This window comes from Pelodiscus sinensis, chromosome 3 (genome assembly GCF_052426305.1).
Source record: "Pelodiscus sinensis isolate ZL-2025 chromosome 3, ASM5242630v1, whole genome shotgun sequence".
Classification (NCBI taxonomy): Eukaryota; Metazoa; Chordata; order Testudines; family Trionychidae; genus Pelodiscus; species Pelodiscus sinensis.
The window spans coordinates 93,009,120-93,030,989 of NC_143054.1; the positions used below are offsets into that span (position 1 = coordinate 93,009,120).

Genomic DNA, 21,870 nt, shown 5'->3' on the forward strand with positions numbered 1-21,870 from the left:
TAAAAGTCTTCCAAACAGGAGGAGTGAAACTGACCAGAGTTTTGGAAGTGTCACTCAGTTGCTTCATATTTGCTACAGCTCCTTTATTGTGAGCTGCCAATGAACTGGAACGGACTCCACTCTCTGAAGTTCCAGGAGAGAAGGAAACTTGTCAACTGCAATATCCTGCCAGTTTACATGAATAAAACTAGCAGGAAAAGTGGAAGGACATCTCTATGTGCACACGACTGCAAGAAAACTATCTCCTGGAATATACTGTTATGTCATTCAGCTGAGAAGTGCAGTTTTCAACATAGTTCCATTTCAGTCCTTCTAGAGATTATTCGATTTCAGATAAATATTTTCTTTTTATTAGCCAAAAATTTGACCGAGAGAAGGGGGTAGAAGACCTACATATTAGCCAATTCATCTTTAACAGTGTCCATTAGGGATGTCAACGTGTAGTCAACTATACGATTAACTGATAAGTCTGGGTTTATCGGTTAATCCTGTCAAATACATGCACTCTCCCTCCCCCTCTTGCCTCTGAATCAGAAACATAATGGAGGGGAAGGCGAGAGGCAACACACATGGGGAACCAGCTCCCACAGAGCTGCCTGTTCCCCTCACCCACAGAGTGCATGTGCCGTGCACCCGGGCCCAGGGCGCCAAAAGGGCATGGGCCAGCCCTGCCCCTCTCATAAACAGTTGTAAAAGGCTTGTGCATACAGTCTTTTGAAATGTTCTTAATAATGTTCCCTCAATGCAAAACTGGAAGCTCAAAAGGCAAATGGCAATTTAAATCGTCCATTTTAAAAGCTATCCTTACCTAACTCCATTTACTAAAATGATCCCATCCCAGTATCTACATCATTACACCAAACACTACAACTATTATTGGTAAGAGAGAGTAGTTTGACATGCATTTGAAAAAGTGGGTCTTTGCCCACGAAAGCTTATGCTCCAATAAATCTGTCAGTTTATAAGGAGGCACAGGACTTCTCGTTGTTCTTGCAAATTCAGACTAACACAGCTACCCCTCTGATACTTAGTTTAGTGTAAGGAGAAGATCCATAAGGTTTCATTTTCTAGTGTGGGGTGCAAAGATATAATAATGGCATGATATGGGCTAGTTGGTGGAAGACTGTGGGATATGTATGGTTTAGAAGACTGAACTTTTCATTTTCTTGCTTTTGAGGGTGTGAGTGAAACATTTTTTTGGGTAGCAGCTCCATCTGCTTCACAACCAAGTTTTTTGCCATATTAATTAATAAATAGGCAGAAGAAAGGAAGTTTGGAAGTAATAAAGGGCAATATTCTCCATCTCCTTGTGCAGGTTAAACAGGATTAGAGGTATTCTAAAGAGAGAGATGGTGTTTGAGAAGCTGCTGAGTAGATTGTTGGTGCCCAAAAGCTCTGTGATTGTTGGCATTAAGAGCTGGGCAGGTAAGCAGAGAGAGACCTGAGAGAGAAAGGGTCAGTGTGGCTCTTCTGTGGAGCTTTGGTATATAGAGACCATTTTTCTTATCTCAAACTGATCTAATAACCCAAAACACTACAGTATGTGCAAGTAAGGAGCTCAAGGCTTGCTATTCTGCAAGCAGACCTCAACCCTCCCCTTCCCCACAAACTAATCACTAAATAGGTATGGATAAATACTGTCCACACTTGGTCTGTATCTTGACTCTGACTTAACAGGTGCTACCTAACCCATTTTAAAAGCCTAGTGTAGACAAGACATATTGTTACTTCAGTGTGTGCTAAACAGGTTAAATTATAATGATGGCCCTTGCTAGGCATACTGGAAATCTGGCTCATTACTAATCTAAGCCGTAATTACTTGCTTATTATTTCTGTATGTAACTCATATTGTTGGACTCCTGGTACAATGAAAACAGCCAGATAGATAGAAACATATTTCCAATTAAAAACACCTCTAAAATATCTAAAATGTCTGAAATAGATTTGTAGTAATACATATGGCATCAAATCTGAAGGTGCACTGTTGAAAGACTTCAATCACTTCATAGGTACTACTGAAAGGTAGCCATTTTTAACTGCTACTGACTATAATCTGAAACACCAGTCTGATGATGAAAAACTACATGTCTTGTAACAAATTCTGAATCATGCAGTGTCGTCCCCTTCTGTATTTTTTGTCTAGAGTTTGGTTTAAAACTTCTGGAAGCAATAAAAGCCCAAGCAATTATGATATAATACTTGATCAGCATGACATGAGCATGGTTCATGATAATAGTGGTGACTACTACAGCATACAGTTTTTTAAGACAGCTACCTGTTGATCTGAACTGGATTAAGTAACAACTGTTTTCTGAGGGCTCTGGTAGAAACAGGAGCATAGTAAAATCTAGTCTTAGTGTAGTTTTGTCCTTTTTTTTAAAGCAAATAACTATAAAATCAGTGGAGTTATACTATAAACAATGGGCCTCTATTGACTGAAAGTAATGAGGACATTAAACAGGTGATTAAAAACAATTATCACTTGACCATTGGTGGATGCCTGGTTTAGAAGAAAAATGAACAGCAGATTGCTCAATAACCTAGGCAGCACTGTCCTCCTTGGGCCTGGGAACCTAGAGTTTAACTCTTACCCTGCTTAGTTAAAGCACATAGGTAGGATGCAGCAAGTGAAGTGGTGTTAATCTTTTAACATCTACCTGGTAATGCTCATTATGACAGTGAAACATACTTGTGGTGGAAACAGAAGGTCAATGTAAGCTGAGTGAAGCTTTACTAAAACTGGTAGTAAAGTTCACTGAAATGCATTGAAGCAATTCAGGATTTCAGTATTTTACATTTATCTTTTGTATTAAGATGCTGGGGATATATAACTGATAGCAATATGCATATTTCAGATATGGATAGCCATGTAATGCCTGGAGTATTTCTTGGAGAGGCACTCTAGATCAGGAATAAGGAATAAAAATATCACATCACTTGCAGGTCTGGTTTTCCAGGTTTGAGAATACTCGTTTTATTGCACTCATGCTTAATTTCAGTGAAGAGAAACACTCACTATGGTAAGAGCATAGATAAAATTGATGGACCTGGATTTTGTACTGTTTCAGCCCACCTGAAGGTTCAAGTGTGGACACCATATGTCTGAAATTTTTTTGTTCAGCAAATACCAAGTTTGGGACAAAAGGGAGGCTCGCAGTACCTTTACAGTGTAAAAAAAGGACTTAATGGACTCTTATAAATTACTATGTATCTTTCTAATCTGAAAACTAATTCCCTTTTAGGGTTTATCTAAAGATGCTGACATATCTTTAGTTGTTCTATTTTGTGTTACACATACAATTATTTTCTGTTTTAATTTATAACTATCTACCACAAGCCATCTAGGAATACATTGGTTCTTTATGGTTAATAGTTTACCAAGTGCTCTAATTTAAGACCTCTCTCTATCATGTATAATTATTCTGTTTCTTAAACATTCCCATCACTGTACCGCCTAAGGTAATGTTTCGCACAGTGTTGTGTTTTAAAGCATGTATTCAAAAAAACTTTATATTTAAAATAAACAGGAAATGGGGCGGGGGAGGGGGGGTAGGGAAGGGAGAGAAGAATAATAAAGAAACAGGAAGTTAAGAAGGTCTCAATTTAACCACAATTATTTCTCTGACTTGCTCTGTTGCCCTAGGCAAACTCACTCCTCAGTTTCCCCACTGGCAAAATGAAATGATAAAAACTTAATTTCCCTCCACCCTCCTCTAGAGTCTTCCAAAATGAATGTGTGTACATTAACCTGAACATGTCAAGCATTCAATCTCATGGTCACAATGACATTCAAGGGCTTGTCCCAAGTGCTTCCAGTTAAATACATATAGCGCTGGACATTCTTCAATCTTGGTATAGTGTTGTGTATGGAAGTAGAGATCATAACTGTATTGTGTACAGACCTTTGCATCAATGATGAAGAAAGGACACAACTTTCCTGCTCGGCCTATCCTTAGAAGCTACATTTTAAAACTCTTGGTCAAAAAATAATAATGTTCTGCTACCAGACAACAACACAATACCAGACTAATAGTTATCTTAAACTTTCAATATTCTAAATATGTAATCTGCATCATCCTCACTGGTATAAAGGTGGTATGTGACTTATAAAGCTGGGCTAAAAAAAAAGCGTGGATCAGTAGAAGTGGATGTCTAAGTCTGACCAACCGCAAGTTTGTGGATTTGATTTAACTCTGTATTTGTTTCTGGACTTCTCACTACACACTCTTTTCTTTCAAGTTACCACAGCTGCATAATTGCAGCATATAAATAAAAAGTGGTAAGTTTAGAAGTTTTCTTTTGTTGGGAGTCAACATTGTTTATCATATAACTCCACTCTTCACCTTTTTATTGATTTTTTTTATCAGAATGGGTAGAGATGTATGATACACATGGAGTTCACATTTTTAAGAACCTTTTAAATTAGTTAATGGATTTTCAAAACTATAATTACAGTAAAAACATTTTTGTATGCATGTGCACACACACACTTTTTCCTTTCCCCAACATCTCCACTTTCACACCTCGTTTCACTTTTTCAACTGTCCCTCTTCAGGTGTGAAGTTGATGGAAGGGCTTCCAAGCGTGTCTGCCAGCCAGTCACATCTCAATACAGAAAGACAGTGAATTTTAGTACATCTAAACTGTGTAGTTACTACCACACTACTCTTCTGAAGACTGGAGGTGAACTTGCCAGAGTGAATGGAAACCCCCTATATTTATAATGGCCAGGATCCACTAAAAACCTGAGGAATTCTCTTTGAGGAAAGGGAATCACCACATGAAAGCACCACTCTTTAATTTAGAGAGCTGTGAATCATGTGTCTGACTCCAAAGATACTATTAATAATGCTAGCTTTTGAATAAAAAATGTTGAGGTGAAACTAGGAAATATTTTTCCTGGGCATTGATTAGGTACCACTCTTGCTAGGAGGAGAGTCTGTCTTAGAAGACTGATCCCTGAAGAGGGATGATGAAGGTAGTAGAGAGAAAAATGCTATGGTGTAGCCTGAAGGAACGATGTCCACCACTCACTGGTCCATTGTTATCTCACTCCGGTTGTGGAAAAAAAATTATAGATGGTCACTAGACGCTATGTGAGGCTTCAGTGGAAATGGTATCAAATAGCGGATCACTACTTCTGAGAATCTTGTCGAAAGTTTCTACTGGTGATGTTGAGTCAATGCAGGTGACACAGAAAGTTCAGGGTATGGTGAATTTTGCACCCTCTGTCTTTATAAAATAGTTTATAGGATTGTTGATGCTAAAATAATTGAGGAATACAGGAATAACTGAGGAATAGACCTAGGCTTATAGGGATGTTTACTGTTTTTCTTCTTCAGGGCTGGTATGTTTATGTGTGTATCTATTTACATTCAAGGAGTGGAGAGTTGCCCTGCAGTCCTTCAGTGAATGCTAAGACCCCATCAGTCTTTTCACTGAAAAGTCTCAAAGACCAAGTCCTTCATGCTGTTCCAGATTTGCCTGGGAAACCTCAAAGCAGAATAGCCTTCATTGCTGGAGCATGATAATGGCAGCTGACATTGACCACAGTTTGTAGTGATGTTCTGGCTACCAACTTCCCCCTCTCAAGAACATGAAACTGAATTCTGTTCGGCTGAAGTAATTTATTCTTAAAATAAAGGAACTCTGAATAACTTAGAAAATCATATCTTAGTTTGGTATTCTAAATTGGAAGCCAATATATGTAAATACCTTCCTTTTCAGTAAGTCCTAACTTTTGGCCTCTTTAATGGAGGGGATGGCTCTTGAGTGAAGCTTCCTCAAGCTTTCTGTGGAGTTCAGTGTGAGGTTTGCCAATAGAAAACTCTACTCTATTAGCTGGGATAAAATAATCCTTCTTAGGGATTGAGGTGCATGTTGGCAGTATATACCATACTACCTTTGCTGGCACCAATATGACTTCATTTACCAGGAATGCTCTATGCACACATTAACAGGTGTGTTGTGAGCAAGACACGAGAAGTCATTCTTCCACTCTACTCTGCGCTAGTTAGGCCTCAGTATTGTGTCCAGTTCTGGGCACCGCATTTCAAGAAGGATGTGGAGAAATTGGAGAGGGTCCAGAGAAGAGCAACAAGAATGATTAAAGATCTAGAGAACATGACCTATGAAGGAAGGCTGAAAGAATTGGGTTTGTTTAGTTTAGAAAAGAGAAGATTGAGGGGGGACATGATAGCAGTTTTCAGGAATCTAAAAGGGTGTCATAAGGAGGAGGGAGAAAACTTGTTCATCTTGGCCTCTGAGGATAGAACAAGCAGCAATGGGCTTAAACTGCAGCAAGGGAGGTTTAGGTTGGACATTAGGAAAAAGTTCCTAACTGTCAGGGAAGACAAATACTGGAATAAATTGCCCAGGGAGGTTGTGGAATCTCCATCTGTGGAGATATTTAAGAGTAGGTTAGATAAATGTCTATCAGGGATGGTCTAGACAGTATTTGGTCCTGCCATGAGGGCAGGGGACTGGACTCAATGACCTCTTGAGGTCCCTTCCAGTCCTAGTATTCTATGATTCTATGTTGAGGGCTGCAGGAGATCTGGACCTCCCCCCTAACCCAAAATAAGGCTTCCTGGAATTGCTTGTGATTATACGCAGGGGATAGTGAAGCTGGAGATAAGGCGAATTCCTTTGTCAGGACCACCCTGGCCAATGGATCTGGTGCTCAGAGTTCCTCTGCTTGCTCTTTTGGAAAAGAGGTTTGACATCCTATTAAGATCACACAGACCTTAAGTATCACAAATATGGGTTCCATAGGCGCAGTAGGGATTGAAGGTGGGTTGTGAATGTCCCCAACACATGAGCAACCATCAATCCTAAGAGGGTATCTTGGTTTGGGGTGAAGACTGATCTCCTTCAGAGGAAACAATGACAGTTCCTCTATTAGCTTAGATTCCTCTTGTGGGTTTCATTGAAGGAAAGTCATGAATAGGAGATGGGATCGCGGATAGACTTCTCCCAAAACCTGTGTGTCCTGGTCTGGTTAGACAAGGGACAGGTCAGACAACAGGGGAGATTCCAGATCTAGCACAACAAAGATGACCTCCAGAATGGTTTATCTCCTTGCTCTCTCTTGAGTGTGCAGGGCTCTATCTGCCCATACCATCAAAACTGATGTAGAAAGGGTGGTACTGCTGGTGGCATTATTGCTGGAGCTAAGTCTGATACCAGCAGAGCCTTGCTATTTTAAGCATTTTTCTTGGGACCCTGAGACTCAGAATATCCTAAGTCTTTGGGAGCAAGGAGTAAAGACTTCACAGATTTGATCAGGATGGTGGCGGAATCAATCCTCTTCAGAACGGACTTAGAGGGAAAAAATTTGTTCTTGGACTTGTTAGTACATTCCCTGTTTTCTTGAAACTTTGATGGACGATCCATTGGTGTATTTTCTCTGGCTTCCATAAACAGTTCTCATGATAAGGGGGCACATTTCTTGATGACTCTGGCCACTGTAACAGGGTGTCCCCCAACCTGGGTCTGACTGGAGTCTCATAGCTTTTTCCATGTGGTGCTTTCTAAGATGGGATTACAATACATGCTGGGTAAAAACAAGGAAGGTGGTGATAAATACTGCACCAGGTAAACATATACACTTCCCTGAGGCAGCACAGGCAGTGCCAGAGGTCATCACTGATCAAGAATTAGCAGGAACAGGAGGGAGTTCCCTAGCTACTAGTTATATTTAAAATATATGCTAACTCTAAAACTAAAACAAACAAATTTTGAAATATTTACAAGTTTGAGTACAGGAAGCTAAAGAGAAAGGAGAAGCTGTAGACACTGGCAGTTCTGAAATGGAGACGGCACGGAACAATGGATGCTACTTGCCAGAACTCTCCAACACCAGGGTCACAAAGCGTTCACATGCCTGCAATAAACTACACATCGGGACAACCACTTGAAGTATGCCACAAGTTGCTATCCAGAAATTGTAATGGTTATTAGCAGGGGCAGTCAAATCCAGACCACCAAATGCTTTTGAATGTACTTCAAATCTTGTTATTCACTTATCTTGATCATTATTGTTATTTTTTTTAGAATTATTCTCTCTTGTGTCTGGACCATGACTATACCTTGACCAAGAAATTTGGACCCCAAGAAAAAAAATACCATTCTTCATTAGTAGTTTATTTATGGATATAATTATTAAAAATAAATGAATCTGAATAGTTATCTCCTGTGCCTAATATCAAATCAATAACACTAATAAGTAGACTCTAGAATTACAAACTCTCCATCTCTGTGAAGAGAAGTAGTGAAAACAGGTTAGTTCACATTTGGTTTAGCTGTGCAACTAAGCATCTGAAAGACTGAAATGGAGACCAAGCCTACAGATGTAAACATCTAAACACAATGCATTCTAAGCTACTCATCACATTGTACCAAGCTACTCAAGACCATTTTACTTTGAATAAAAAAGGTGTTTAGAAACAGATAATTTTCTGTACTTTAACGTGGATGAAGTACTGTCCTATTCAAGCCAAAATACTGGTAAAAAAAGTCTTTGACAAACAGAAAACAAACATGCATTTCCCATCAACAATGAGAAATTAAAACAGGATGTAGATTAATCTTTGCCAACAGACTTAGAATTATCTTTCTACTAGGAGCAAACAGGAAAAGGTCCCTCCAAAGTTAATATGATATGGAATATTTAAATATGCTGAAGGGACATCCCAAATAAAATTTAATAGGTATAGTATGATTTCTAATAAGCGCTTCTGGGAGACAAAAAAGGTCAAAGTTAGTTTGCACTACTATTATTCTCCTATTTCCTCCAACCTTCCAATTTTTCCAATCATAGCTATGAAACGTATTATATGATAGCTGATATAAAATACTGGAGAGGTAGTGTTATTTTCAAATTTGTGATCTAACGCAGTGTTTCTCAATCAGTGGTACAAGTACCTTACTGGTACTTGAGAGAAATCTGGGGGTATGTCAACACAACTGAAATTTGGAGAAAACTAACATTTTGTTTTAAGTTTTACAACGCTTTATTATGTTTGTACTTTTTACACCCAAAAATTTAAATCGCCCACCTGGCTAAGATTAAGTTGTTTAAGCAAATGTGTTGCAATGGTAGAAAACATTTGTGTGTCTGAAAATTGTAGTTACTGGGGATATATATATATATATATATATATTTATTTAAAAGGGGGTACTTTATAAAAAAAGGTTGAGAAACACTGTTCTAACAAATACTTACAAACCTCATCTTCCACAGATACCAAGAGAAGAAATGAAATGAAATTGTTCTGAAATAGCTAGCGGGCTATTTGAAACAGAACATATGAGTTGATGATTCAGGTAATAAATATCTAATCCCCTCACCCAAGAATTTACTTTTATTACCTACAGGTTTATTTGTAGACTTTCTCTAACCAAGAAAAACAAAACTCTTGACAGCAATGTGAAATGAATATCACTTAGGAATGAATTGCTTTAACTGCTAGACCCCATGCAATCTATTACAGAAACTCATTTGTTTGTTTGATTGATTGTTTTTTTAAATACATACCTGATAGGAGCACCTTTGGCTTGAGCTGGTCTCAACAGTACAGTTATGGTAGTGGCAGTTTCATTGAGGGACGCGTCAACTCCTTCATAGTCGGGTAAAGTGGGAGCTGATTAATGTTCAAGGAGGAAAAAAAAAATAAAATAAAAAGAAGCAGCAAGAATCAAATTAGCTAAAGCATTGTGACTTTTCATTAGATTCTGGCCCTGCACAAAAATTGCACGAAGTCACATTTTCACAGGCTTGCTGGAGCCTTTTGATTATTTTTCAGCTTGGCACCCACTATTGCATATCTGCAACACCACCAGCAGTAATAAAAAAAACCCCATAAAAATCTCAGTGTCCCTGAGGTAATGGGGACATTATAGGACAAAGGGTGGAAATGACTGGAGAAGGTGACTATGTATGTATTCGTCCTGAATATTTTATTGTTGTTTATTGGGCTTTTGTGGAAAACTAGCAGAAAGGCTGTAAATCTCTCCTTAGCCCCTTCTTTTCACCTTTGTAACCACCCATCTTCATGCCCCTGCCTCCAGTAGCTTCAAAAATCTCTCTCCCTCCCTGGCCTCAATATTTTAGGATTCTTTCAAGTTTCATGTTTACTTTCAAGGAAGAATAGCCACACGCTACTAGATTTGGAACGATGATAAAAAACCCATCTTCTAAATCAGCCTAGTGTAGCTAAAAACTCCTCTGCCACTTTTCTAGCACTGCCCAGGATCACAGCTGGACAAAGAGAGGAGGCAGTAGTTTTCCTTGGAAGTATCACCTGCCAGTGCACCTTGAGGGAGTATTTTAAAGAGAAACTGTTACCTCCATTTTCTAGTCAGGCACTCAGAAAAACGTGGCTGAGGTGACATGCAATGCATTGAATTGGGAGTAGTTGAAAGGTTCTCAAGTCAAACCTTTTAAGTGAAAATATAATGTATACGTACACCATTGAGTAGGTTGGGCTTTCTTCCTTCCCATCACTACTATAGACTAAGGAGGACTGACAAGGAAGGATGGATTGTATGACAAATGAATACAGTAGATTAATTATTCTACTTAGAAGAAGAAATAAAGTTGCATTCATTATTTAATTCTCAAAACTTATTTTGAAAGATGGCTGTATGGCCCATTAAAAGGCTCAACATTGAAATGAAACTACAGGTTGAATCTCTCTAGTCCAGCATCCTTGGGACCAGATCAGTGCTGAATCAGAGAACCTGCAGAGATTGATACAGTAAAACTCCGATGGTCCGGCATCTGATGGTCCGGCACTCCTGACGGTCCGGCACCATCAGGAACCCGGAAGTGCTCCGGGCAGCCCGACCATTGGAGCTGCTCTGCCCCCAGCTTCCCCGATTCAGCCGCTGCTAAAACTGACCAGCAGCTGCATCGGGGAAGCCAGGGGCAGAACAGCTGGAGTTCTGCTGGGTAGGTCCCGTAGTGCTGCCCCTCGGGGCTGCGGGACCAACCCGGCAGCACCCAAGCTGTCCCCAATTCAGCCGTTGCTGAAATTGACCAGCATCTGACTCCAGGAAGCCAGAGGCAGAGCTGCTCTGCCCCAGCTTCCTGGAATCAGCCGCTGGCCAGTTTCAGCAGCGGCTGACTTGGGTACACCTGGGACAGAGCAGCTGGGGTGCTGCCGGGTTGGTTCCCGCAGCGCCGAGGTTTGGCGCTACCAGACCAACCCGGCAGCGCCCCAGCTGCTCTGTCCCAGGTGTCCCGATTCAGCTGCTGTTGAAACTGACCAGCGGCTGACTCCAGGAAATCGGGAGGGGAGGGGGAGTATGTCTACACTACAGCACTAATTCGAACTAGCTTAGTTCGAATTAGTTAATTCGAACTAAGCTAATTCGAATTAGTGCATCTAGACTTAAAAACTAGTTCGAATTAGCGTTTTGCTAATTCGAACTAGCATGTCCACACTGAGTGGACCCTGAACTGAGGTTAAGGCTGGCCGGAAGCAGTGCCGGCAGGGCATCAGATGAGGACTTAAGAGCGTGGAGCTGCTGTCTCAGGCTAGCCGAGGGCTGTGCTTAAAGGGACCCGACCCCCACCCCGGACAGACAGTTCTCAGGGGTGCCCCGCTTGCAAAGCAGTCCTGGCTTGGAGTGCCCTGAGTGCCCACACTGGGCACATCACAGCACTCGGCCATCAGCCCGGCTGCACTTGCGCAGGCTGCCATCCGGGAGTGGGTGGGTCAATTGGGGGGCTGCAGGAGAGCTTCCACCCCGAGGAGCCCACAGAGCCACCCCAGTCCTCCCCATCGGGGGCTCGTACCCCATTCCTCCATCACCTCCTTCCACTTACCCCTCCTTAACCCCCCTTCCTGATATACAAAATAAAGGACACGTGTTCAAAAATAGAAACTCTCTTTATTCCACAAAACTCAGGGAGACTGGGAAAAGGAGGTGGGAGAGGGGAAGAGAGAGCGTGGGAGAGGGGAGGGGGAAACTAGGAGGAGGGAGCTGGAAGGGGGAAGCAAGGGAAAGGAGGGGGTGGGGAAACTTAGGGATCAGGGGTGGGGGTCTCGCCGGGCCAACCGCCTCCCAGCACAGTGAGGGAGGGGGCCTCGGTGTCCCCGGGGGGATGGGGTGGAGGGTGCGGAAGTTGAGGTGGGGGGTGTGGACATTGAGGAAGAGGGTGTGGGGGTTGAGGAGGAAGAGGGGGGGCAGGAGTGGGAGGAGGGACAGCAGTTGGGGGGGCAGCAGGCGCAGGACTGGCACGGGGCACCATGCTCTGCAGCAGGACCTGCAGGTTTGTGCTCAGCCCTCGGACCTCAGCCAGCTGCTCCTGGCGGAGCTGGAGGTCTGCCAGCATCCAGGCCTCCAGTGTGCGGTGCATGGCTCGCAGGGCCCCCAGGTGCTGGTCCCAGTACTCCTGCTCCGTGGTGGGGGTCCACAGCAGGCCGCGGGTGCGGGAGCATGTCCCGGGTGGGGTGGTGCGTCCTGCACGAGCAGCTGGTGCAGCTGTAGAGAAAGAAGAGAAGTGGTCAGTTCTCCCTAGGGACGCAGAGGATGATGCCCAGCCCGCTTCCCCTCCCTCCCCCCCCGCGACGTGAGGGCGACCATGCCCTGCACCGTCAGGGCCGCTGTGCTTGTACAGAGGCCATGGTCACGATGTCTGGCTCTCCCCGGGACTGGGAGCTGCCCCAAGACCGCACCCATGTCCCTGTGCCATCTATAGTGTGACCAAGGCAGCGGGGGGGAGGGGGAGATGTCCCCTGCCTCCGTGTAGAGGGGACATGTGAAGGGAAAGCATCCTTCTGGGTCCCGCCCCGGGGTCGGGAGCATGTCAGGTCTCTTTGCACAAGCATGTGCCTATTGGGCCATGGCCCTGGGTGTCACGCAGCTGGAGCCACCTGCCCAAGGGTTGCATGGCATGTGCTCGCACGTGCACAGGTGTCTGCGTGATCCGTAGAAGGCATGGCCCACGCGCGTGGTCTCTGGTCTCCCCCCCGCCTCCCCCCCTCCCCCCGAACTACTTAATTCAAACTACTTACCCGGTACGGTCTCCCTGGACGACCCTGCCGACTCCAGTGCTGGAACATCCTGCGGTGGCCCCTCCGGTGTGCCCGGGTCAGGGCCCTCTGGCCCCGGCTCGCAGTCCCCCGGGCTGGCACGGACCGCCCCGCCCCCCAAGAGTCGGTTGAGGGCAGAGAAGTAGGGACAGGTGGCCACCCCTGCTGTGGCGCCACCCCTGGTGGCCCTGGCGTACGCCTGACGCAGCTGCTTGACTTTCAGGCACACCTGCTCCTGGGTGCGCCTGTGTCCCTTTCAGGCCATGGCGGCTGCTATGCGGCCGTAGACAGCCGCGTTCCCTCCTAGTGCGGAGATCATGGAGATTGGGGGCCTGCCCCCAAACCTCAATGAGGTCCATGACCTCCGCACTAGTCCAGGAGGCCGCGTGCCGTCTACAGCCCCTGGCTGGCTCCTGAGGGACTGGGCGGGGGACACGTCACTGCCACTGGCTGCCTGGCTCATCCTGCGGCCACTGGGTCAGGGGCACAGACTGCTGGCAGGGTTGTTTCTGCAAAGTGCCGTCTGGCCAGAATCTACCCCTTTAAGGGCCCGGGGCTGGGGGAGAGGAGAGGAGTTTTCCTGGTTGTGCCCAGAGAGGCCACCAGGGGGAACCTGGGAAGGGCTAGCTTCCCATTAGTTCGAACTAAAGGGCTACACAGCCCTTAGTTTGAACTAGTAAGTTCGAACTAGGCATTAGTCCTCGTAAAATGAGGTTTATCTAGTTCGAACTAAGCGCTCCGCTAGTTTGAATTAAGTTCGAACTAGCGGAGCGCTAGTGTAGCGCCTATCAAAGTTAATTCGAACTAATGTCTGTTAGTTCGAATTAACTTTGTAGTGTAGACATACCCGGGCAGAGCAGCTATCTCGGGCTTCCTGGAATCAGCCGCTGGTCAGTATCATCAGCGGCTGACTTGCGGACACCTGGGGCAGAGCAGCTGGGGCGCTGCCAGGTTGATCCAGTAGCGCCGCTCCTAGGTGCTGTGGGACCAACCCAGCAGCCTTCCAGCTGCTCTGCCCCAGGTGTCCCGATTCAGCAGCTGCTGTAACTAACCAGCAGCGGCTGAATCAGGGACTCCTGGGGCAGAGCCGGACTATCAGAAGGGGGGGGCTATGAGGGGGTCTGGGGTAGCATCCCCCCACCCCACCCCAGACCCCTCATAGCCCCCCCTTCTGATAGTCCGGCATATCTGATAATCCGGCACCCCCTGGGTCCTAAAGTTGCCGGATTATCGGAAGTTTACTGTATTGTCTGGCAGCATTACCAACACTTCTACTTCTTACAGGGTCCTTGGAAGACATTTAGGGGAAAATTAGAGCTACAGAACACTGAGAACCAGGGCTGGTGGCTGTAAACAAACTTTATGAGACTGAGGGGAACCTTGGCCACACCCATAAAAAGTGGACAATTTTTCTCCCTCCTCCTCCTATCATCCTTTTAGGTATTTGAAAACTGCGATCATGTCCTCTCTCAGTCTTCTCTTTTCCAAATTGAACAGGATTTGAAAATCATAAATTGTAATTTTTAAATTTGAAATTTTACGGTGCTGTAATTTAGGCTACTCTTTGGTCTGTCCTGCTGCTAGAGGCACCGCTGCCTTCAGAGCTTGTCTGCTGGCCTGGATCCCAGCTCTAAAGCCAGAACTGCCGCCTGCAACAGTGCAGAAGCAAGGATGCTATGGGATGGTATTACCACCCTTACTTCTGTGCTGCTGCTGCGGCACTGCCTTTAGAGCTGGTCACCCAGCCAACACTGCCACTCTCCGGCCATCCAGCTCTGAAGGAATCACAGAAGTGAAGGTGACATGCAAGCTCCCACACATGAAGCTGCTGTGGCTGGAAGAGCACTCCTGTCCCCTAGCTGCAGCAGCTACCTGCTGCGGGGCCAGAGGAGAGGAGCTGTTCTCCTACCAACCCTGGTACCTTCCCTTGCAACAAACCCCGTTGCCAGGGGTTGTCCACATATTCATTCTGCTGATACCATTATTGGACCTAACCAAGTGAGTTATAAGATCAAGAACACACATTCCTGCGCATCCAGAAATATAATTTATGCTATCATGTGCCGAAAGTGTCCGTCTGCTACGGACATTGGACAAACATCTCAGACACTTCGCCAAAGGATTAATGCACACAAAACAGATATCAGACAAGATCACAAAGAAAAAACAATTTCTTGCCATTTCAACCAGAAAGGACACTCTCTCAATGACTTAACCACCTGCATTCTGCTACAAAGACCTTTTACATCTGCACTTGAAAGGGAATCCTCTGAACTGTCATTCATGTTAAACTTCGACACTCTCCGAGAAGGAATGAACAAAGACTCGAACTATCTTACCCATTACCAAGATAGCTTCCCCAATTATCACCTCTAATACCATTAGCTCACAGATATCTAACTCTCCCCACCTCTAATATAATTAATTCACAGACACTTACCTTCCTTCCTCCCCCCCCCCCCCCGCATCCTCCTCCTGTTCTGCAATGTGATTTGTCCTTTTCATATGTGTTCATTTTTTTAAATTGTATCCTTTGGTATATATGGTTGTGACTATTTTCTTCCACTACTTGATCTGAGGAAGTGGGTCTGGTCCACGAAAGCTCATCATCTAATAAACCATCTTGTTAGTCTTTCAAGTGCTACATAGTCATGTATTTTGCTTCAGCTACACCAGACTAACACGGCTACATTTCTATTACTATGTTTTTCAAAGGCACTGCTTCCCAGGTTAAATTCTGTCATCCTGCAAGTATGGCCTACAGTCTTTGTTTTCATACATTTAGCCATATTAAAACCATACTGTTTACTAAGCCAGCTGGGTTACTCTGGATGAAAGTCCTGTCCTTTTCATTATTTACCACTTAACCAATTTGTAAGTCATCTGCAAACTTTATCATGGATCATTTTTTGTTTGTTTTCTTTCAGGTCATTGATAAAAACAGCCACAAACCAATCCGCGTGGTTTGTCAACTGTAAACCAATGTGCTAGATGATGATTTCCTGCTTAAAGTTACTTTCTGAGATTTCTCAGCCAAATTTTAACTGATGTAATGTGTACAATGTTAATTTTATATTGTTCTAGTTTTTTAATCAAAATGTTACATCCTACCAAGTCACATGCCTCACATAAGTCCAAGTATATTTCGTCAATGCCAAAATGTTTATCAACGACAGTTGCAAGCTCATGAAAAAAAGATACCAAGTTAGTTTGACAGGATCCATTTTCCAGAAACTCATGTTTGTCTATAATGTTACTCTCCCTCAATTTCATTATGGAGTCCCATATCAGCTGCAGATTTGGCGCTCAGTTGTTTTCAGCTTTGTAAAATGGCTGTATTTATGTGTGAGTGAACATATACACCATATATATGCTACCATTAACTTCTAGTTCTGTGATTAGTTTCTCTTTACCTGCTAGTACAGGTCTAATACAGAATTCCCCCATGCTGGCTGCAACACATTTTGAGTTACAAAATTGTAATCTCCAATATATTCAAGAAATTCCAAGGCTATTTTAGTACTGGCAGCATGCGACCACTAGCATATGTCATTCAAATTGAAGTCTGCCATGATCACTCAATTGCCCCCCTGCTTATTAGAGACAGACGTGTAAGGAACTCTGTAGAAGACTCTGACTACTGCCCCGATTTTCTGAATTATCTCTTAAGAGATTGAAGACACTGATCCACTAGCATCCAAGATAATTTTAATCTGACCTATCAGCGACTCTGAAACAGGCAGTGCCATTTTTGACAGAATGTCACTCTCCCTCCTTCTTTTGACCATTCAATTCTTCCTAAATAGATTATAGCTATTGATTTTAATGTTCCAGTTGTGCAAGTCATCACACCAGTTTCAGTAGTATGAACTAGAATGAATTTATGCTCATAAATGAGCCATTCCAATTTTTCTAGTTTGTTACCCAGGCTCCTCACATTAGTACACAGGCAATTCAATAATTTCTTCTCTTCATGTCTTTTAGTTTCTCAATTAATTTTTTTTCTCACCACGATGAATACTGCACAAAATCAAATCTTTCTCTTTTACCTTCCCTTTTTCCTATTAGTTTAACACCATCCTGACTCTTCTAACTTGTAAACTGGAACAGGGTACGCAATTCTTTTATGTAAGGCTTTTAATTGCCTCTAACTATTCTCACTTGTGTGCATTTGAAAGCAGGATGATAAGGGTGGAGTGTGAGGAGGACTTCGCACACAGATTTAGAGTAAGACTTGGAAAACTTTGATCCCCCTGCTTTGGAAACATTTCTAGACATCACTAGTAGAATGAGACAGTGATTGTGTGCTCACTCCACACTTACCCTGAGAGGGTTAATGAAACCCAACAAGCTAACGAAAACAACAGGTGAGGGCTAAGAAAAATGAGGTCGCGGGCAGTGGTGGCCAGAGCCAGAGTCACGTGTCAGGTGGTGGCTGCTCCAGCATCCCTGGCCAGGGCCAGAGTTGAAGCCACATGGCGGGCAGTGGTGATCCCGGCCGGGGTCAGAACTGGAGGTGTGTGTTGGGCAGTGGCTGCTCCAGTGGTCAGGGCTAGAGCCAGATGGATGGCAGCTGCTCTCGTGGTCACAAGTTGGGGCTGATTCTGCCAGGATGGAGCATCCCTGCCTGTGGTACACCAGACCCTACAGAGCTGGAGCAGCCCATCGGTTGACCATAAGTAGTAAGCATCACCCAATACGGGTGATGTTAACCATTCACATCCCTGTTTTGAACAGGAGTTTAATAGTTGGGCTTTATTGTTTCGTATTGATTTTGTGTGTGTGTGCATGCTAAGTGGGTTTTTATTTTTAAACTACCCAGCAGGTGCCCTTTTTTGAGCTTTTAAAATATTTTAATTAAGAAGCACTATTTTTTGTATTTTATAGGAATGCCTATAATTATTTTTAAATTTTTATTTTAATGATAATTTGTATTCTTTTAGTTGCTTTATTATTGACAAACGGATTTAGGATGTTTATGTTGAGTTTCTCTTTTTATGTTTAATGTTAATCACTTAATGTAAACAAAATACTTAAACATTGCGAAAGCATTAGGACAATTGAAGAGTAAACTAACGAAGTTAAGGCTGTCAGTAGATGTTCGTTGCCAGATAAACGGTAGCTGTCAGTTTTGCAACCTTGAATAAAATATCTGAATGGATTTTAGTGGATTTTTTTTTAAAAAGCTGATAATTTTATATATATATATATATATATATATATATATATATATATATATATATATATATATATATATATATAAAAAATTGTTAACTTATTTTTTTTTTAAATTGGAGGTTCTTTGCTATGTTTATTATGAGAGACTAAACATTTAAAACTTTCTTGGATTACCTTTTACTAGCTGAAGTTTTGAACTTTTTTGTTTTTAAAATGATTTTAGACTTTCAAAGAGCTTGGGGGGGCATGTCTGTAAATTGCAAGTTATGAACAAATTACTTGTTTAAGTTGCTAACATTTCTAAATTGCTATTCATTTTCATATTTAAGCTTTGGACAAGATTGTTTTTTTTTTTCCAGCTGAGATCTCTTTTAGCCTTGACTTTGTTAACTTCTGTATTTTCCTTCCATGTTTCAGCTATCTGAATATTAACTATATATTTTTTATAGTTAAACAATTTAAATGGGATTGTTTTTGTACCTGCTGCAACCACAATTCATTATTTACAGGCTCATTTGTTAGGAAGCACCCATTTCCTTCAGAATGACTGTAAGGCCTTCCATGTTGTATGTGGTGACAAATCACATAGTGCAGGGGTGGTCAATAAGTAGATTGCAGGGCAAATACAGTACATTAGTATTTAGAGTCAGCCATAATAAGAAGGATACGTGGATGAAAGTTCTGATTTAACAGCTCCTTTTATTTTTTATTTATTGACTGGGAAAGGGCTGTTTTAGTATTCTTTCTTCCACAACATTTAAAATATTATATATATATAGGTGGCACACATCTGAACAAGTGTACACGACCTCAATATTGGTGCACAAGACAAAACTCACTCTGCTCATGGATGGAAAATCTTAGAGGGAATACTGCTGTGGGTAAGTCCTTAATTTCTCTGCACTTCACTTTCCTGATCTGCAAAACTAGTGCAATACTTAACTCATAAAACACTTAAGTGGGTAGCCGAGTTAGTCTGTACAGAATAACTTAAAAAACAAAAACTGGTTTGGTAGCACTTTATAGACTAACAAAACATATAGACGGTATCATGAGTTTTGTGGGCACAGCCCATTTCTTCAGATGACTGGGGTTATGAGTTTAGGACATGCAGACCCAAAATAAATAGAGAAGAAAGGAAAGGGGGGGGGGGGGAAGAAGGGGGTCAGGAAACAAGGAGCAGAGGTATGAAAATATCAAAGGGAAAACAGGAAGGCAGATCAGTAAGGACCTAAAGATTGGATAGTTAAAATGAAGCAGATAAGGATCAAATTAAATTGATAGGGAGGCTACTAATGCAAGAATCTACACAAAGAGCTGTTAGCACCTTCATTGAATGTTGGATTGGTAATGTCCCAGCCGTCTCTCATCCCGACTGAGGGTTAATTACTTAAGGTTTGCAAAGCACTCAAACTCCTGGATAGAAAGCATAACATTTAAAATTTAAAATTTAAAAATTAGAGGTGCATAATTTTCTTTTAATGTGCCTGCAGACCCTTGGACTTATAGCAGGATTTAGAGACTATACCCAAAACATTTCTAGTCAAGCTGAACTGCTTTGAATGGGTGGAGTGCATGGTCATTTGTTTTCCCCCTTATTTTCCATATCTTTAAAAACATACTGTGTAAAACAATTTAGTAAGTGAATGCCTTTTCTTTTTTCAGTTACCTGAAATGTTAGTTGTTACATTGATTGTGGTTGCTGGTCCAAACCCTTTGATCGTGCTGGCTCGTATAAAGAATTGGTAGGTAGTACCAGGGTGCAGATGTGAAAACACATGGTGCGTACTGTTCCAAACTTTTGACACAGTCTGTGGGGGTCCTGCCACTAGGACAGCAGGATCAAATGATCTTATACTGCTATAGCTGACCTGTTAAAATGATTATTATTAAAATTATGTTAGAATTTTTGGCAGACATGGGCAGAATTTTATCTCTTTTCTTATTGTAAAGGAGATAGATAACATGCAGATATATGGCAGTAGACATCTTGAGAATACAGTATTTGCTAAAAATTATTTTATTGATTGGTATTAAAGTACAATCGGTTTTACTCCTGTATTAAAGAGTCTGTTTCACTCATCTTTACCACAATGTATACCCTTCCCCTTCTATCCGTACACTCTTGATACATATAAGCTCGAAGGGAGCATGTGTTCTATACCTCTTCCAACAGTTGCATGCAAACAATGCCTATAATCATGCTAAGATATTCAAACCCAGGAATAATACAGTCAAGAATTTCATTAGCATAGTGCAGAGCCTGCACACACTAGATATTCAAGTATTTTGAAGATACAGACTTACTAATACTGCTGAATTTCTCTCACTACCAGTTTTTAAAAAAAGGGCAGAAAACAGACTCTTCTCCAGAGTCTGCACATTTTGAAAGTGCCCGCATTCCCTGTGTATTTATGTTTTTTTCAAGGGCTCACACACCAAGTCATAAAAAGAACCATTCTAGAATTCGCGTGCTGTCTTCCTTGAAGGGAGGGCAGTCAAAGTTACCGCAAAGCCTAGATAAGTCAATTTCACTACTAATAATCCTCTTCACACCACAGAGTGTGTGTGTGTGTGTGTGTGTGCGCGCGCGCCCGCCCTTCTCTTTCCCCAAATGAGATTCCTCAGGTCTCTACTAAATCACAGTTTTGGAAAGCTGCTTATTGATAATACAAGATTTAAAATGAGTGTTTCCCCTTACTCATGGATTCCATCACATATGAGAGCCACACAGCAATGCTTCTTGACAAGGCCAACCAATCCCATTATGCATTATGACTCAAATTCTAATCACCACAATAATTCTATGAAGAAGAGTAATAGCTAAGTGAAGAAAACCATTATGCAAACCATAAGCACATAAAGTGATTACCTCCTCCTTCCCCCTCCCCCCTCACTCTCCAATCTCCTTAGGGTGATCAAAGAGAGAATGTGAAACACTGGGGCACTTTTTGTTTTGGGGGTGGTGGTGATGGTGTATGGTTGCGTATTGGGATGTCAGGTCACCCTAAGCCTCCTAGATGTTCTATTACCTCGTACTGTGTAATGATGCCATTTGGATCCAAAGGTTCTTTCCAGTTCAGGAAGATCTTATCTTCAAATGGAGTCCCTTTCAGTGATTTTGCAGGTACAGGGCCAGGTACTGCAAATAAAATGGATTTAAAAAAAAAAAAAGAAATCCAGTGAGAGAGTGTGTTGGGGGGAAGTAAAATGAACATCAGTAATATACTAGACTTGATGCAATCCCTAAATATTAATATTCCTTTGACTGCGGAAAAAAGGCACAGGTAAGGGTGTACTCTTATCCAGCTATGCAGGGAATGCACCCAGTCGGGATTGAATTGTTTCGTACATGTCATGCAAAATAAATTAATTCAGTCTTGCAAAGCAAACAGGGATCTCAAACAAAAACAAACAAACAAAAACCCCACATCATAGCCTCAGTTTTTAGTGAACCTCATTAATTATAATAAGGCTCTCTCAAGACCAGGACTATACTTGAGTAAAAGGATTTTGAAGACTGGCTGAAAACCAGCCTTCTAAATCAAAAGCCCATAACAATATAATTAAGTACATGTCATATTGCTCCTCCTGATATCTTCTGAAAGGTAGAAATGCAGGGGAACTTTGTTGTCAGTTACCCCCTTTC

At 42.5% G+C, this 21,870-nt stretch overlaps 1 protein-coding gene across 7 annotated transcripts in view; it reads right to left on the bottom strand.

Annotated features, from left to right (window-relative positions):
* The window catches only part of PTPRK (protein tyrosine phosphatase receptor type K), a 588,884-nt gene that overhangs the window by 86,290 nt on the left and 480,724 nt on the right, over positions 1-21,870 (bottom strand). For all 7 annotated transcript variants that reach the window (XM_075924132.2, XM_075924131.2, XM_075924133.2 and 4 more), the window contains exons 9-11: positions 21,254-21,363; positions 19,891-20,092; positions 9,539-9,644 (exon numbers count right to left, since the gene is read on the bottom strand). In XM_075924132.2, coding sequence (XP_075780247.1) covers positions 9,539-9,644; positions 19,891-20,092; positions 21,254-21,363 — 418 coding nt within the window. The remainder of the gene's footprint in view (positions 1-9,538; positions 9,645-19,890; positions 20,093-21,253; positions 21,364-21,870) is intronic.